General features: G+C 39.9%; 1 protein-coding gene across 5 annotated transcripts; it reads right to left on the bottom strand.

Annotated features, from left to right (window-relative positions):
• Positions 1 to 193: 193 nt before the first annotated feature.
• LOC131448103 (cytohesin-1-like) lies at positions 194 to 18,227 on the bottom strand. 5 transcript variants are annotated; one of them, XM_058620211.1, is made up of 12 exons: positions 18,019 to 18,227; positions 9,062 to 9,144; positions 6,586 to 6,650; positions 6,029 to 6,095; positions 5,786 to 5,904; positions 4,568 to 4,761; positions 3,970 to 4,118; positions 3,657 to 3,768; positions 3,016 to 3,092; positions 2,825 to 2,896; positions 1,068 to 1,222; positions 194 to 981 (listed from the first exon to the last, which is right to left on the bottom strand). In XM_058620211.1, exons 1-12 carry the CDS (start codon positions 18,095 to 18,097, stop codon positions 903 to 905), a joined length of 1,251 nt encoding a protein of 416 aa, XP_058476194.1. In that variant the 5' UTR covers positions 18,098 to 18,227; the 3' UTR covers positions 194 to 902. The 5 variants fall into 5 exon arrangements, with proteins under 5 accessions (XP_058476194.1, XP_058476195.1, XP_058476197.1 ...); XM_058620212.1 differs by lacking the exon at positions 18,019 to 18,227 and adding an exon at positions 13,669 to 13,803; XM_058620214.1 differs by lacking the exon at positions 18,019 to 18,227 and adding an exon at positions 13,533 to 13,582 and having other exon boundaries at positions 3,016 to 3,094; positions 3,656 to 3,768.
• Between the last annotated feature and the right edge of the window lie 414 nt (positions 18,228 to 18,641).

The following is an 18,641-nucleotide window of genomic DNA, read 5'->3' as shown; positions in this document are numbered from 1 at the left end:
TGAATCTTAACTTTGACTCAATAACACATTAGAACACTATGAACACACACACACAGGATGACCATATAAGAGTTTTGTATTATTTCCAGGCCATTTACCAACTGTGAGCACTAAGATAACTGCCAGTCGTCTAAACATGCTGTGTATTTTTCGGGGCTTATTCGGACAAAAAGAAGACAAAGAAAATGTCAAATCACTGGTTTGCAAAGATTTAATACAACAAAAACAAAATAAATTACAAGAAATCTGGATGAATAAATATGTTTTGCTATCTATGCATTGCCTTCATCTCCATGAACAGTGCTTTGACCGAAGGACAACAGCAGTAAGAAAACAGACTTAGATATATATATTTATATATAAAAAAACAAAGATGTTCCTCCAAACATCACCACCAAACTTCAGTAAAGTGTAGTCTGGACCAGGTTTCATCCACGGCTGAAAAAAGGCCTCAAATGATTGTAAACGTACTGTAGTTACTGTATACTTTTAGAAATGTCCAGCATTTTAAATGCCATAACTTATCATTCAAAGTTAGTTCTGACAAACACGTCACACTTACTCCTCAATGTTTTTCCTCCAGTGAAGTGTCTGAGTGATTGTATGAAGTTGTTTTGATGTGAATGAGACAAAGTTCAGCCGATTTGAAGAGGTCGCAGCGGGGGTTACAGTACAGAAGGAGTTTATGTTTTCAAAAGGAAATGTGTTTTTTTTTAAATATCAGTCACTGAAACATTTCATCTCAAATGAAACCTACATAAGTTCAAACCTGTGAAGAGAGGGCCGTCGTAGCAGTGTCTCTGCAGCAGCAGCAGCAGCAGCAGCAGGACTTTCAGGTCCAGTTTCCTCCATTTTGAAGTCAAACCTGTGCTTATTGTTTCTCCGTTTGATTCTCGGCTGCTCTAAAGTCCCTTCAGAGACGACACCTTCTTCTTCCGAGCTGCCAGCATTTCATAGAATGGGTCTTTGCTGATGGCAGCTCTGTAGGGGCAAGATGAAGGAGAGTTAGACACAAGGCTTCCATGGAAACAATCATCATCATTACACTCATTTCAAATGTGACCCACTTGATGCTGTTGATCCACTCGTCCTTCTCCTCTGTGGTCGGGGCTGAGATTCTATAAAAAGTGTGGTTTCCCTCGACGACGCGGCCGTCTGCCTCCGTCTTACAGGCTTTGATCACCTGATCTTTGTGGTTGGGGATGAAGAGCTCAAAGCAGTTCTGGTGAGAGAGGAGCACAAACTCCACTCGTCAGGTTTGGCTCGACAGGTGCAAAAACACAAATTGGGCATCTTTTAGTTGTAGAGAATAAATATAAAAGAGAGAAAAAAAAAGAAACATCCAATCAGAGAAAAACTTTGAGCCATTTTAGTGACTCATTAAGATGTTTTAACTCTTTTTATTGTCATTTTGAAAATGAAGTTTTTGTTGAACCGTGTTGAACTTTAACAGAGATGTTGGAGTTATTTAATAAACCCTCATCGACATCAACGAGAAACCAAGTAGAGCTATTTTACTTCTTTTTTTTACTTGTAATGTAGATGCTACAGTACATGATAATAAGAGTACTGGACGTCGGTTGAAGACCATGACTGCGGTCGAGCGGGGACAGGAGCAGACGGACACGGTGATGACGACTGTGAGCTCACAGTGGAACGTTGAGCTAAAGAAACGCCAGGTGCACGACAGCGTGAGGCGCATACTGAACACCGAAAACAGAAAGAGTGTCGCGTGTCAGAGGAGTTTGAAAAAGAACACCCTGAACCTGCGACAGAGGCAGGCGGACATGCTGCAGCTGAGTGTTGGAGTTATCTCCCTGAATGGGTGCATGGAGCAGTGAGAATCAGCATCAATGGAAGACAGAACCATCCCCGGGAGTTAAATCACCAGCAACCCACGATCACAGCTGTGAGAAACCTTTGATAAAATAGACTCAATAAGCTCACCCACTTGTACAAACTAACACCACCCCAAATGATCCTCCAATGGAGGAGGGAAAGTGTGAGGGTTCCAACCTGGTTGTTGCCTCTAATGCTCAATATGCAGCCTTTATAGCGACACTGTTTTTAACGGAGGTTTCAGAGCAATTTCTGAAATCTTCTCCTACTCCTCAACTGTCACCGCAGAACAGATACATCAGCCCACAGCCGAGTGTTCTGGAGTATGTGAGGATGCATTTAGGGTTTAATTGAAAGAGTGAGGTAAGGGACGAATCCGTATTTTTGAAAACTCACTTTTTAAGACTTGTTTTTGTGGATTTTTACAGTTCCAAAAATCACTATAAAAATTTTATTTTTTTTTTATTACATAGGCACATTTGTTAGGTTTGTTTTTATTGGCATCAAACTGTTGATTCAAGTGACTAGTGTTGAAATGTGCTGAGTAATGTGGGTACTTTAAAAAACACTTTTATTGATATTGCATTATCAATTATATTAGCAGCCCAGAGGCCTGCTGTGTTTTTTATTATTTAGTAAGTGTTGTGACTAATAACTGTTAAATGCTGTATTATTATTATTACAATAAGGGCACTTACAAAACTCTGAAATTAACTTTATAGTTTGTTTTTGATGTTTTATTGCTGCTTATGTTTTTTTTTCAATTCTCTGATAAATGTTATGTGACTTGTGTTGTATAAATATGCTATTATAATATAATGAAGTGGAAGAAAATGAATCAATGTCTCTTTATTATTATTAATATTTTCTCCACACAAACCATTTTCAATATATGATTACATTTTTACTTCATGTGGAGAAAGAAACAGCAGAACAATGACATGACACCGTGTGGCATAAAGAGAAAGGAGAAGAAAGTCTTTACCGGTTTCTTGGAGTCATCAACTTCTCGTATGCTCAAATTTTCCAACGGAATAATCCCTCTGGGTTCTTTATCCTTGCAAACAAGGCAAGTAAAGGAAAATGAATTACCTCATGAAAGATCGAAGTATAACTTGTGAAGACACAGTATTAATGTCCCAACACTGACATGTAGTCAAGTCAGGAACTACTTACAGTGGTGTATTCAAAGTAATAGAGACAGTTATCAGTGAGAATGAACCAGCGTCTCTTCCAGTTCTTAACCCGTCCACCTGAGGGGAAACCACAGGTGAGCTACTACTGTCAGAGAGATGAAAAGCTTGAGTTGGAGCAGCAAACTGGGCTTTATATGACAACAGCAACACTGTGAAGCACACTGATGACACTAATAAGCAAGTTAAAACGGAGCCTATTGACTGGGAAAGCTGAGGTTAAAAACATGGGTCAGTGGCCAGATCAAGGAGTCCGAGTTAGAAGCAGATGTGAAACAACTGGAGTTTTTCACATCGAGCACAATGTGAAATCAGAATAACAGTGAATGTTGTGTCCTTAATAGGACTAAAGCTTGGATGTAAAGGAGAATGCGCAGACAGTGGAAGTAAAAACAGGGGGGGGGGGGGTGCAGCTCAGAAATCAAGCAATGCAATCAAGCTGGGGAGTTAAAGAGTACATACCTCCTGGAGTTTAAAAACCCATGGAACACAAACAAACAAAAACAAGATCAACATATGTATTTTTACTTTTAATTTTGTTTCAGACAACTTTTCAAAGTCAATCCAGCAGGGGGCAGTCCATCTGAATGAATTACAGTCCAAATGTAACATGGATGCACCAACCGAGTTTCAGAAGCCATCCTTCCCGGTCAGGGTTGAAGAAAGTGTGCGTGAGGTCATTCCCGTCGTCCTCTGGGATCTTAAAGGGTTCATTCTTGATGCTGTCGTACAGGTTCTACAGAGAGAGATCACAACAATACTTAACAATATTCATAAAACATTTTTTTATGTATTGAGGTAAACAAACAAACATTGTTATAGGCAGGATGTTTTCAGGCAAAGAAAGTGGGACCTTTGGTCTGTTTTGAAAAGAGTCCATAAAAACATGCTGCCACTCCATTTTATTTGCATGGTAAACCGATTACAGATCTCTCACCCTGAGCAGCTCCTCGGGCAGGTCTCCTCCATCATTGATACCTCTGTTCATTGCTGTGAATCTCTGAACAGAGGGCTTGTCCTTAACGTTGGGGTTGTGTAGACTGGTGTTCAGCATGATCACCGCAAACGATAACACGTAACAAGTATCTGGGGAAAAAAATGATATGTGTAGTTTTTTGACACTTGACCAAACATGTTTAAACTTTCTCCTACTCATTATTTATTGCCCTTAATAAATGAATCCTTGAAGTGAAGAGCTTCTCAGTAGATTTAATTAATTCAGGATATCTCACCTCTATCATTATCTTTTATATTAATAATCTCCATTTCATTCTTGCTTTAATTTTAAGTGTCTGGTTCAACAATACAAATAACTCTTATGCGCAATTAAAATACTGGTGGTAGTTGTAATAATAGTAGTAAATTTCCAATAAATGATTGGAATTAAACCGCCTTCAATGTGTTTTACTGATTTTCCGACACTGTGTGTGACTAGAATCCACATTGGTTAAAGGATATGAGTTAAATTGCAACTATGCAGATGTTTTGGGGGGTTTTTTTTCCACGTCATGTCTACCAAACACACACTCTTCTACCTGTGCTCTGAAACACGCCAGGGTTACAGTGACAGTATCTCTGGGCGAACGCCTCCATCATGCGATCGATCTTCTGAGCTTCCCCGGGCAGCCTGAAGCTCCACAGGAACTGCCTGAGAGCCTGAACCAGGTTCAGGTCTGTGAACTCGTGTAAATCCAGGAAGGCATGCAGAACCTCGATGTTGAAGTCATCTCTGCACAGAAGAAGAAAATGAAACACACACCCACATGCACACAGGGAGGGAGAGGGAGAGGGGGGAGTAACCAGAACAAGAACAAGAACAGGATCAAAATATGAACACAGCTTTGTTTATCTTAACGAGTTGGCAGCTAAAATAGAGGGAGAAGATATATGAATCAGATAAAAACGGATTATTTGATGCTCTTTAAAAACTGCTAATACACAACATGTTCATATATATATATATACATATACATATACATATACATACATATACATATATATATATATATATATATATATATATATATATATATATACACACATACATACACACACACAGGATATACAGAAATGATAGTTTTCCCCTCTTACACGTCCAAACTACAGTTCTGCAGCAGTTAATTCAACAAGTGTGATTGAAAAATTCATTTTTCTCATTTATTATTATTTCTGAAAGAACATACTTTTTTAAATTAAACTAATTGATGTATCTATCAATTATTTCCTCAATTAGTGGATCAGTTGTTTGTCTGTAATCGTCATTTTCTCGATTAACTGATTAGCCCATTGGTCCCCAAACAAAATTCCATTGTAATGATTCACTTGTTATATGGAGCAAAGAAACCAAGAAATATTCACATTTATGAAGCGGAAAAATCTATGCTTGTTTTAAATTAAAGTTTTTAAATAAAAAAAATACTCAAATTAATAAATCATCAAAATAGTTGACTTCTTTTTTCTGCAAACCAAAGATATCCAGTTTACTAAAACCAAGACTCCCGGCACAGCCAGCAAAAACAATGTCAAAAATAAATAAACACTGAGGTGACTTTACTGTACTTAATAAGGACACATTGTTTTCATGGAGGTGGAAAAAACCCCCAGGAAATAATCATATTTGAGACAATGCAATTTAAATTGTCAAAATATTATCAAAAAGTTGGTACATTAAATGGATTGTTGATAAAAGTGTACATACAGTAAATAATGGCTGAATTGAAAAAGGTCCATTACTTTGAAAGATCATCACTCACCTCTCCCCCAGGTAGTCCCCAATGGCCGTCTTATTAAGCCCCTCCCCCTTGTAGAGAAACTGGGCGATGTCATCTCTGGTGTTTTTCAGCAGAGAGCTGTCCACCAAAAAACGGATCCCCTGGAAGAAAAAAAACAAATAAACAAAAAAAACACACAACACAAAGTCATAAATGGAATTACTAACTAGCTTCAGCACTACTTTTCCTGTAACATGACAGTCATCAACATCGATTCCCACTCACCTTCTTTGGGTCCATGTTGAACTTTTTTCGGCCCATGGCCATCTGTTTACTCCTCTGCATACTTTTCCTAAAATGAAAATGAAAACTGTTAAAATGAACATGAGTTTGTAACATTATAATGACAACAATTTCATAAGCACAGAAAATCCCCAAAAAATGTCATTTTCTTTACTTACTTTTCTGCTACATAGAATTAAAGACTAATAACTTTGAGTGTGGGTATTCATATTTAATGTCTTCCAAGTATCTTTGTGTCTTGAACACAGATTACACAAAAATAAGCAATATTTTAAGATTTTACCACAGTAAGTTTTTTCCCATCTATTAGACAAATAATCTACGGATTAATGGATACCGCAAATACTGTCAATTTTAGATTGCAGCCCTAAATCCCACAAGGCATTAAAACTGGCTCAGGGCATTCTGAGCCTCGGGCGGATTTTTCCTGTCATTTTCCCGGCTTTCATTACGAATGCACTCACAGTAAAACAAAGGCTGAGTGGACTGCAGCCGCCTACACATACACGCACAGATACGGTTGTTGAGAGACACTTTACCTCTCTTCAGTCTGGCCCAGATTTTCAATCTCATTGGTCACCTCGGCTATCTCATCCTTCAGTTTCTGAGAGCAGACAGAGTGAGAGAGAGAGAAGGGAAAAGAAGGTGAGGGGGAAATCGTAAAAAGATGATGGAAACTGTAACAAAAAAAAAAACTTTAATACATGTGACGTCTGACCCTTTAACTCTTGAGATACTTTTATCTTAGCATCAGCAGAAACCATCAAACGTGGCTGTCTGTTCCAGCTATATCTCACTGACCAACATATCCAGACAGATGAGATGACCCAATAAAACCCAGCAGTGCAGACATGATTCACTCTCTCTCAGCCCAAATCTTTCTTGCTCAGCAGGAGTTATGTGGAACGGCCGCTCTCCGCACAAAATCCTCTCTAGGAGCTGTAGCACCTGTTCTGGGGTCAATGCTGACCCACTCTTCCCCTACACTCCTCTCCCCTCTCTCCCCCTTTCAGCTCCCCTGTGCTGACCTAGATTTACGGGCCTTCATCCCCCCCCCCCCCCTACACCCTGCCCGGTCTGTTTGAGTGTCACACTGGAGACAGGCATGCACAGGATCAAAGACTTTGACTGGCTTAGCAGGGCTGATCAGAGGCAGAGGTTTTAGGGGAGGCAAGATCAGAGGAGAGAAACACTGAACCGAAAAGATAATGAAGTGAGATAATAAAAGAGAAACAGACATGGCCACAGTCTCAGATTAGCTTCATTATCATATACAGGGAGTAGGAACCATGCTATATGACACGGCTCCAAAAATAAATAACCACAGTTGTTTGAGTATGGATTCCTCCCTGTGTGCTTCCATGGTAACACCCCTGTATAAACAAAATGCATCCTCTGGTTCCACAACTGAAATAATTCATAGCGCATTTCCCATTTGCGCCCTGGGCAAGACACAGGGCGAGGCTTAAGGGAGAGTAACATTGAACTAGAGTCAACCTTAGTGATATACTCCATCAATCTACTTATTATGTTGTTGCCCTGAAAGTAAATCCCATCCTAGCCCTAAAGTTAATCACTTCCTTAGAAATTAGGTTCTTCCTCATTGGTACCAGGTTTTGGTCTCCATGGGGACTACTTGTCCTGACAAATTCAGTGTTTATGCCAAAAAAAAAAAGGTCAGAAAAAGTTGGAAAAAAAATTACAAGTACACACACAAAGCCTTCCTATGAACACTTGTCTAGACATGCAGGGACAAAATTATCCCCAGAGACAAGAGAAGAAAAAAAAAATAATGACCTGAACAATTCAAGGAAGAAAATGGAAAAACATTAGTTCATTGTATGAATTTGTTTTTCTTGCAGTGTCTCCATCTGAAATAACTGATGTTTTAAGACTCACACTTTAATAAATATGTGCCACTGAAACAGATGCATGTTGTCCAGTGAAAACTAATAGCTCAATCACCTGAAAACTTTGTATTAACATCAGAAAAACCTTTGATAAAAACTGTATTGTTCATTTGTACTTGCAACAGTCCACAGGGATAACCGCAGGGTTCACAACAGGGACAGAAACAAACAAACTCCCTGCCTGGCATCGCTGCCCTGTTGGAAAAGCATTTTGTCCCAGCAGTAATCACTGAGGACAGAAAACAGAAATAGACTGAAGGCCAAGAAGCTGAACTCCAGATGAATTCAGCTCAAGTTTGTTGTACAAATAAAAGATGAAATGGTTACTCCACACAAAAAAGACTGAATGGTCAATATCTGAAGTTCAATTATCATTATTACATAAATTAATAATAAATCAACATACATCCACCTGCCCTGGAAGACAATTTCATTTCTCACTGTCTGCAGAGAACCTCGACCATCTCAGAAGAAGAATTCACCCCACCCTCCCATCATCTCTCTGAACTTCTGCCCTCAGGCAGACGTTAGCGGTCCATGACAACATGCAGCACCAGACAGTTTAACTGTTTTTTTCCTACAGCCATCACCATATAAAAATCTTCATTGAAAACACATGAGAGACAACGTGTCTACAGTACACTATGTTGTGCTGAATAGATGTGTGCCTTTATCTTTTATTACCTTTTTTAACTTGTACAGTGCTGTGCAAAAGACCCTCTATCCCTCTATTTCATGTTGACAAACATATGCAGAGAAAAAGGTCTATTAGGTTTATGCTTGAGCACCACATACACGTACATATACACGTACATAGCAAACTCATTGACAAACTAATACACAAGACCAACTTTCAGTCACAGGCATAAGACACAAAAACAACAACACTGGTGGAGAAGAGACTTCTTCACAGTACTGTATATATATTTGCTTATATTATTAAAAGGATGGCTGTGGTTCTGACAAGATTTGAATATGGATTCAGATTCAACAAAAATCCATTAATCTTCTCCATCCTTAGCCCTGATACAGATGGTAATCATGGCCTCAGGAAGGACATGTGTAGTGTTAGATAGCAAAAGCAGCACCAGAGGGTTCTTCTTACTTGTATGTCCTGCAGGAGCTCTTGTTTTCTGCGGCGGATGCTCTCCAGCTCCTGTCTCTCCTCTGGACTGAGGTCATCGGGCACTGAGGAGACGAGTGAGGAGAACATGTGATACTCGCATATAAACATCAACTATTGTCTTAAGCACACACTGTGTTAACACACACACATATGCCCTGAGGAAAAAGTCGTCCCACTGCTCTAGGTCACTATGGCAACACAATCTTTGATCCATCAACCCCGATGGCATCCAAACCTCAAATGAGAGGATGAAATCAACCTACTTTAAGTACAGAAAGACACAAGCTGAAACATAATCACTAGCGGTCAAGGAACCAGTAACAAGGCTTTTTCTATATTTTAGTCACTTTGATTATAGAACAATAACCACTCATATTTGTCAGAGCGTAGTAGCAGGTAAAAAAATAAGCTGCCATTTTAAGACTTTACAACTATGACAGAAAACATGTAGGTGTAAGACACAGAAAGCCTGAGTTCAGAGAATAATGGGAGAAAATGTTTTAAACAGGGTAAATAAAACTTGTCAGAGTAAAACCCGAGTGTTACTTTGCACTTAGACAGCTCACTATTTAAGCGGTGAAATTATTTAAAAAGCTTGTTGCAAAGATGCAACATGATGAGGCAGATATTTGGAATCCAACTTCAAAATGAATTGGAGAGAGAAAGTTTTCTTAACTTACAGCAATATAGCTGGTGAAATTACAGTGTTTAAAGAATGTTGTATCCGTTTCTAGAATTATGTTTTTAAATATCTTTCAGCCAAAGTGTTTACTGCAGGGCTGCCTGCATCCAGTGATGTTTTTTTTTTTAAATATTCTCAGATTACTTTTATAAAAGCTCAGTCTATGAAACGAAATGTAAAAAATGGCCATTACTTCTAAACCAAACGTCAAAAAAAAAGGTGGGAACATCTAATATTTTACATTTCATTAAAAAATAATACAAGAATAATGAATTATCCAGTGAGTTCATGTAAAATCTAACAACGCCTGCCCTTGGCAAGGGCCAGTGGAGTACAATAAAGTTGTTTTTATCAAAAAAGGTGAATTGAGCAAATAGCAGCCGTGAACTCACAGGATAATTCATTATTCTTGTATTATTTTGTAATCCACTGACTAATCCATGCATTGCCTAATCATGACATCTGTTAGTAACAGTTGGTTTCCATTGGTTTTAGTAACCAAATGAAACAAGTGACTAGTGTTAACGATGGAACACACCCTAAACTGTAAACGACAAAGTGTGTCCTGTGATAGTACAAACGTTTGTTTTCCCTCACACGGGCACACATAAAACCTGCAGAGGAATGATAACAAGAGTAGGGAAATGTTCATTTATTAGTAACTGACGTGTGGTTTTTCTTGTGAAAACATGATGACGGGAAACAGGGAAAATGGAGGCGAATGATAAGAAATGGAAACCACCATGAATAATGTGTGTACTAAACTTTATCATTCATTCATGCTTCAATGTCTAATCATTTTTCCATATATCACCTCTGTGATTTCCACTGTGCCTCCTACTCCACTCCACTGGGTGCCTAATGATAAAGTGTTTTGCTGTGGCGTCTTTCTGAGACATATAAAATGCTCTAACCACAGACAAATGTTGAGAAAGGGCACAATTTATGCAGAGTAACAAGGAGCCACAGAGGACAAATCAAGCTGTGCTGCTGCGGTTTGTCATCCTCATTAGAGGAGTCACGCTGAGGATGTACTCTAGTGAACTGCTCATTTCACTTTGCCACAATGACCAAGTCAAGCACAAAATTAATTTACAACTTAATCACAATTATTATTAAGCATTCGGTTATCACAACATTGCAGATTAAATATATGCAGAACCACAAACACAGAAACATAACTGACCAGAGTCGAAACTAGTTGGTAAAAAAAAATGTCCAACTCTTTTGAGGATTAACAATCATGTCAATTATTGTTCCAAACCAAAACACTAGTTTTAGTTCTTGTCTTCTGTGAAAGGAAACTGAATTACCCTTGGTTTGAGGTAATTTTTCAGACAAATCTAAATTAAATTCAAGCGACAAATGTGGGCTCTGGAATTTCCCCTTCATTCTGGTCAACTATTGAATTAATAAGTCAAGGAAACATTAATATGTTTATCATACTGGTATGTGCCCATTTCCAAGTTAAATCTCTATCAATATTCATTCTTGACGACTCTCCTTTTAAGTAGAAGTAATTCCAGAAACGTCCAGTGTGGCATGGCAGGTGCTGCGGCCTTGGAGTTTGGAGTACTTAACATACTCCAAACACACAGAGAGTCAGACAGACACACCTGCTCATCATACACAGAGAGAAAGCATTAAGTAGGCCACACTAGCTACTATAATAAACCTGAGGACAAGAATAACACACAATTGTGAGCAGTTGGGCAGTGAAAATAGCATTTACACACACGTCCTCCATGTAGCATTTTACTGACAAAGAATAACAGCAAGTGGATAAATGACAAACTGTCATATGATTTATCTTAAGTAGGCAAACACAAAAACACACATCAACGTAAAAAGAGAATAAAAACAAAAAAACGTGTCAACAGACTGCTCAACCAGCTGCTCTGCATACTCTTGAAGTCGGCAAGTGTGTGTTTGTGTTTGTCGGTAATGGGACACCTTGTCATAGTGGTGCTGCAAGTGACAACTGTTCAGGACAACCAACAGACTTTTATTCCTGCTCTCTAGTTTCAGTATTATTTAACTTAAAACACCATCACATCCTCTAAACAGCTTAACCCCAATCCCAGCAGTTTCTTAATGCCTATAGTGCCTTAGTTTCCAGATCTAATGACGTTATGGGGGGAAGGCATGACAAATCACACGCACTCGTTCAGAGAATTTCTGCAAAATTGCTCTGCTGCAGAAGTAATGATGACGCACTCAACACCTACACATTTGTGTCACAATCCTGAGGTTCATACCAGAGAAAGCGTCGGATGGCTGGATGGCTCCACCACCAGTCTCCCTGGGCAGCCGGCAACACGCAATTAGTTTTAGAGGTCGAGCCTTGATTCTCACTCCGGCTCTCCGGAGTCCAGGACACTAAGTTTGGTCACTTATTCCAGTGTGAAACAGCCAAAAGCTCCATCAGCACAGTAATAATCCAGTACTGCCTGAACTGTTCCAAGCCCATTCCCAGCCCTGTGGTCCTCCAGTCCTACGCATGCCTGCCGTTAATCCTCAGGCACTCCTCCAACAAAGAGATGAGGGGAGTAGGCCTCCAGTTAAATGAGGATGAGGGTGTATGGGTAAAGGAGAAAACTCTCTAAGTCTCTTCTCTTTCACCCCCTACCCACTCTCTGTCCATCATGACTCCTCCCTTCTTTGAATGGAGCATCACATAGGCTCCCCCACATGAACATCACTTTCGTGGGACAGAGAGGGAGGGGAGGGCTGTATGCATGCCTAAATGCAACAAATGACTATGAAATCAATAGCGCTCTAGTCTGGCAGAAGTAATCAACTGTCGGCTTCTCTTCTTTGTCACATGTGTTTGCTTGTATAAATGAACAAACACACCAACGACAGAATGAGAGCTGATGGACAAACCAAGGCAAAGCTGTGGGGCTGTGGCAAGAAAATGAGCTGCACTTCCGAAATATTAAGAGTTAGACTTTATGTGCCTGGCAACCTTCACAAGGCAATAATTGTCCACTTCAGCATTCACAAGGCTATAATTGTGTGTTTCAACGTTCCCTGGTCTGCAAGATGACAAGCTCCACAGAGTCATATAACCCCGTGGTTATGGTAAACTCCCTGGTGACCGATCACAATCACACAGCCTCAAGGCCTGAGCACCAGAGACAAATCCACCAGTGAACATAATGTGCACCAACACAGAAAAGTTCAACATCATGGCGTGACAAAGAAATTACAATATATGGACAAAAACAACCTACCAGCATTATGATTATGTTTATATTAATTTATATAGCACTCATTTAGGGAAGATGGGGAAAGAGTATCTGCACTAGTGTTAGTCCAGATGTTTTCTACCTTGTATGTTATTGGTAGCTGTTTTTTTATTTTAGTGATCTGTTTGACAGCTTCGTCCCTGACAGTGCAAAAATCACATCCTGTAAAAGTGGTTGAAACGGTTAGAGGAAACACCAATGCAGCTGCGAGGAAGCTGACTTAATATAATTTTTTATCCCCACAACATCCTGACATAGGTTGGAAAGCAGAGCATAATCAGAGAAATTGAGCAGTACATTGATTTTTGAGGGTAAGTCTTTCTGTTCCTATCAATAAATGGCGCATTGACTGTATTTATAAACACGTGAATTGTGCAGCACTGTTCAGTAAGGACGGTCTACCCGAGGTCTGGCCTGATCCCAGATTAATAATAAAGGGTCCCTTGTGCCAATGAATGAAGAGTATTACCAAATGAGTCAGATGAGGACTTGTTTAGATCATTAAATTCAAACCTACCGCGATGCAGCTGCTATTACCCTCCGTGTTTGTTTGTTTGTGTTAGCTAGCGTTAAAGTTAGCTGGTTAGCCTCTTAACTTAGCCCTGGTTCATGTAAGTGCAGCGCTAAACACAACGAGTCAAACAACAACTTACCAACGCCGTCTTCCGACTTCAAAACCATGTCCGCGCTGTTTGTTTAGAGCGCAGCGTTATTTAAAAACTTTAAGTAAACTTTGAGTGTGTGTGTGTGTGTGTGTGTGTACTCCGTCTTTCATTCACTGTAACACTGGAGCTTAATGACAAGTGTTCAGAGACAGCCGGTGCTGGAGCCGGATAGCATGGGCGTGGCCTCAGCAGCAGCAGCCAATCAGAGGGCGGCTAACAAAGACAGATGGATATGGTTTGTTAGCTTTGTAAGATTCTATGGGATTTGAAGTTGAAGTTGGAAATAAATACACTACACACATCTCCTGCAGAAAACTTCATGGACACACAGGCAGACAGCTGTTAATGGGACAGTTCAGGTTTTGTGAAGTGTGTTTAGATTTGTTCAGGTGTTGGCACATTATCAACACTGACCTCCAAAAAAGCAAAATTGTGCTTGCAGAAATGTGATTGTTTCTAAAGGAGAGTGCCTTTCTAGTAGAGAAAAGTGATGCACTGCCCTATAAGATGCCTTTGCAACTTTGTTTCCTATGGGTGTCAAAAAGGGTGCTGTTATGAAGTTGCCTACATGACAGTGTCCCAAAGGGTGTCCTCTAGAGGACATAATACTCAGTATTGTGTCCTCTAGAGGACATAATACTCAGTATTGCATAGAAATAGAAATAGAAAATAGAAATAAATGCCTATGTGAAAGAAAGTGATGTAGTGCAGTAAAGGATGTCAGTGCATACCTGTGTACGATTGTGAGAAATGTGATGTTCAGTGGGGGTCCTTATGGGATAAACTCTTGATTGTGTGCAGGTGCCTTTTTGATTCAAAACTCATTTAGTGCCCTTTTATGTCCCTCCCAGTGAGGAAACACTACTGTATGGTATTACAGTTGCCTGCCCCACCGGTGCACAGTAGGAGCCCTTTTTATTTTCGCCCCTGCTCTTCCAAATGTCTGTGCACACCACTGCTCTCACTAATACCACGGCTGCCAACAGGGACACAAGGAAATCAGATCCCAGGTATCTCACAAAAAAGGCTCACCTGATAAAATCTATGTCTGCCTCAGTCTATGAAATCTTAAGAATTTGTCTGCCGCCTTTTCTCACAGATAGACAAACTCTTCCCCACTGGAAACTGAAAGTTTGTAAACCGCACAATCCTTGAACCAATGTCACTAGGGAAATAAGCAATTTTGTATCAAGGCACAGAGGAATTGTTGATTAACTGCGGCTTCCATCAATGTTTTATCTTCAGTCTTTGAAATCCTTTGTCTGGATTCACTTAAGACAGAAACTAACCAAAAGTGGCAGCAGTAGTAGACCATTGTGTTCCTTCAAGGTAAAACACAGATTTTCTCTATGGACTTTGGTGCGTGAGCTTGAGCAGTTCACAAACTTCACTTACGCATGTGGACAAAATCATTGGTGCCCTTTGGTTAAAGAAAGACAAACCCACAATGGTCACTGAAATAACTTGAAACTGACAGAAGTATTCACTCACTTACTCACTCATCTTCCACCACTTCATCCTCCACATGAGGGTCATGGGGGGGCGCTGGTGCCAAATCCCAGCTGATGTAACCATACATTTTTTTAATGATTCTGTTGAAACACAATTAAAAAGCAATGTCTGATTTTCATTAGTTAATTTTCAGTACATTTGTATGTAGTGTATTATTACTTTACTTAGTTTCAGTTATTGCAGTGACCTTTCTGGGTTTTTCTTTCCATAACAGAAGGGGACCAACAATATTGTCCACGTGTGTAAGTTGTAGGCCTGTTCATGAAAGCGGTATTGAGCTCGAGAGCACACCCAGCAAAATCAGAGATGATAATGTGTAAATTTTCTCATACAATTACACTTAAAAACTCAAATATCTCTTTAACAATAGAGCTGGAAATATTCAGAAATCTTGTGGCTGTGTGTGAGGAAATGAAAGAATGCAAATGTCCTGCAAAGAGAAAGAGAAAAGAAGATGGAATTTTGTAACAGGACAATGACACAAAGCAAATGAATGAACCCATGAGCTTCTTCAATGAGCTGAAGCTGATGTTGAAGTGACCCTCACACAGCACTTATCCGTGGTTATATATTTTAAATATACAGTCTATATATTAAATAAGTCTAAAAATATCAGGGAACGAAACAATCTGACAGAAGAGCGGACGATGACTCCTACATCATGATGAATATTGTGTCATATTTGTCGTGGGTGGGTGGGGCAGTTTACTGTCAGTGTGGGTTGTAGCTGATCTATAGGTGGAGCTCATTTTTTAACTTCATCATCACTTCATCGTCCATAAAAATGTTTTGTGCTCCAAATTAACCAGGCACTATGGAAAAAGGCTACATAAATAAAAGTGTGTATAAGTGTAAGTTATCATGGTGTGAAAACACTCATTTTAATTTCGTTTGATAATATTTATAATATCCTTGACTTTTTTTTTATTCTTTTGCTCAAATAATGTGAAAATCTACATGTGCTTGAAAGAATTTGTTGTTCAGAGTTGAAATTTGGGATTCATTTTTGTTTTCTCTCGTAATGATGTCTTTGCTCTTAGTTGTAGCGTATGGCAAGAAAAAGAGACATCATTTGCATGGTAAATCAGTGTGTGTTTGTGTGTGTGTGGAGGGAGATTATCTGTCCATAAAATCAGTTTGAATGTGTTTTGGCCTGAGCATTATGTGCACATTTCTCAGGTTTTAGCACTCCACCCTGTTGAAATGATGAAAGTCTCTGCAACAACATTAGTTTCTCTCCATTCATCCAATGAGAGGACACACACGACATAACGAGACGTCAAAATGAACTGACATGGAAATAATGTCGTCTGAACATGGGAGACTTGTTTTTCTTAATGGGCGTGAAGACTTGAGGAAGCAGGTCTGATACTGGAAGGGAGAGGAGAGGATGTAGGGAAGGGTGGAGGAAAAAGAAGGCCAAAGGATTGCAGCTGTGCTCTTGAATCAGTGCTTTATTCAGTTTGGACACACCAAAAAACAGGATGTGTTCGGGCAGGAGCGAGGAAGAGCTGCTGCAATATCAAAACTCCACCAGACTTTGTCTTTCTAATATTCACCCTGTGAACATGATTCCTTTGGTAGGAGAAGCGGTTAATCATAAAAAAGAGGTTATTTTTCACTGTTGTAATAAACTCTCAATTATCTTCACTGTGTAGACACTGTGGAGGCAGACGCTGCATGTCTGAAACCCTGAAATATCTGCACAAATCGACAAGAGCGCGAACCAGTGACTTCACGCCTTTGGCAGATAAGTGGTGAATGTAAAGATGTTAATCATTCTCAAAGGGAGCTATTGTATCGTCGCAACATAAACTCCATACTTAAAGGACTTGTCTGTGAAAACACATTACACTGCTGCAGAGGCCTTGAGGCATAGGGTGTTTAAAAAAAGGATAAGCTGAGGAAATGACAGGGGAGGGAAAAAAAAGAAGGGGAAGTCAACAACAACAGAGATAAAAGTCTTGAGAGTGTCGTAGTGCGCTGCTCTCAGAGTGTCAGAGTGGTTTTTGAATGAGCACAGTATGAAGTACACTATCTGAAATAACCTGTGCAGAGGGGGAACAGTGGGCAGTGATGGAGATTACGTCTCTGCAGCTTCCCACTGGAGAGGAGGTTCCTGGACCAGCGGACGATGAGTGTGCGTCATGTTTTCAAATCAAGCCCACCATCTCACACAAACACACACACAGAAATACACACACGCATGCACAGTTTGCCTGACTCATATATGTGTACATGACCACAGAAATGTCAAAAACACAGCATGGTGCACGCACACTTTACCGAACACACACACACACACACACACACACAGAGCACTGTGTCTACAGATCACCACGGCAACTGAGCACTGGCATCGCTTTGTGCCAGTCTTGCTGTACATGTCTCGCTGTGTTTGTCTGTCATTTATAAGCAATCAAGAGTCACACAAAAGCAACAAGAGCTGCGTTATAAAACAGTGATTTCAAAAACAAACTCTTGAGTCCAGGTTGATTCTTTTTCAAAAGCTTCCTCCACTCTCATTGTTATCTCTGATGTTCACCTTCCATTGTTAGTCAGCTGCCAGGTGCCTATACTGAAATCCACAAGTTGTTAGGTCAAAAATATTACCTCAAACAGCACAAGATTGCAAAAGTGAGTCTTTTTTTTAAATTTAAGTATAATGTAAGTACAATGTCTGTGACAAATTGGTCTTTAAACTTTCATATGGTTTTCTCCACAAATCAGTGAAGTAAAAACATGACTGAGAGCCCTCAAAATGGTTGTCGTCGACTTAAATTAGCCCTTAAGCTGGGACACATTTTGACGTGAACGTGCACTCACCTGTGGCTGCAGGAGGCCGAACTGTAGGGCAGAGAAACGCCTGGAAACTGGAGGCACACAGCTCACTCACAGTCCCCATCACAGCACCGTGTGGAGTCACCAGTTTCCAGGCTCGTAACCTTTCAGCATCTCTCTCCTTCAACGCTCCTCTGGTCAGTGTCAGACTTAAAAGCTCGTTGAATGAGGTTCAGTGTCTTCTCCTCTGACTACCACCAGACTCTGACAGACTCTCAGAGAAACACAATCCACGCTCTTACTCTCTCACTCTCTCTCTTTCTCTCTCTCCTCCCTCCTCCCTCATGTTCATACTCTTGACCTCACTCCTGGATGCAGCCTCTCACACCTCACATGTTCCACTTGTGTACGCACAACAACCTGTTGTGGCTTTATGATGCACAATGCCGGATTTTATGGGATTGATTCAATTTTTAAAAGAAATGCAATTACGTACACGGATGAAAGAAGTCTCACACACACAAACTTGTTTTTTACATCTTAGTGAGGACACGTCATTGATATTATGCATTTCCTATTCCTAACCTTAACCTTTACAACTTAGTGCCTTACATTTACCCTTATCCTAAAACCAGGTCTTAACCCTGAAAAAACACTTGTGTGGGGCT

Source organism: Solea solea, chromosome 21, assembly GCF_958295425.1.
Source record: "Solea solea chromosome 21, fSolSol10.1, whole genome shotgun sequence".
Taxonomy (NCBI): domain Eukaryota; kingdom Metazoa; phylum Chordata; class Actinopteri; order Pleuronectiformes; family Soleidae; genus Solea; species Solea solea.
The sequence above is the reverse complement of the archived record's forward strand: the minus strand, read 5'-3'. Positions and strand labels throughout refer to the sequence as shown.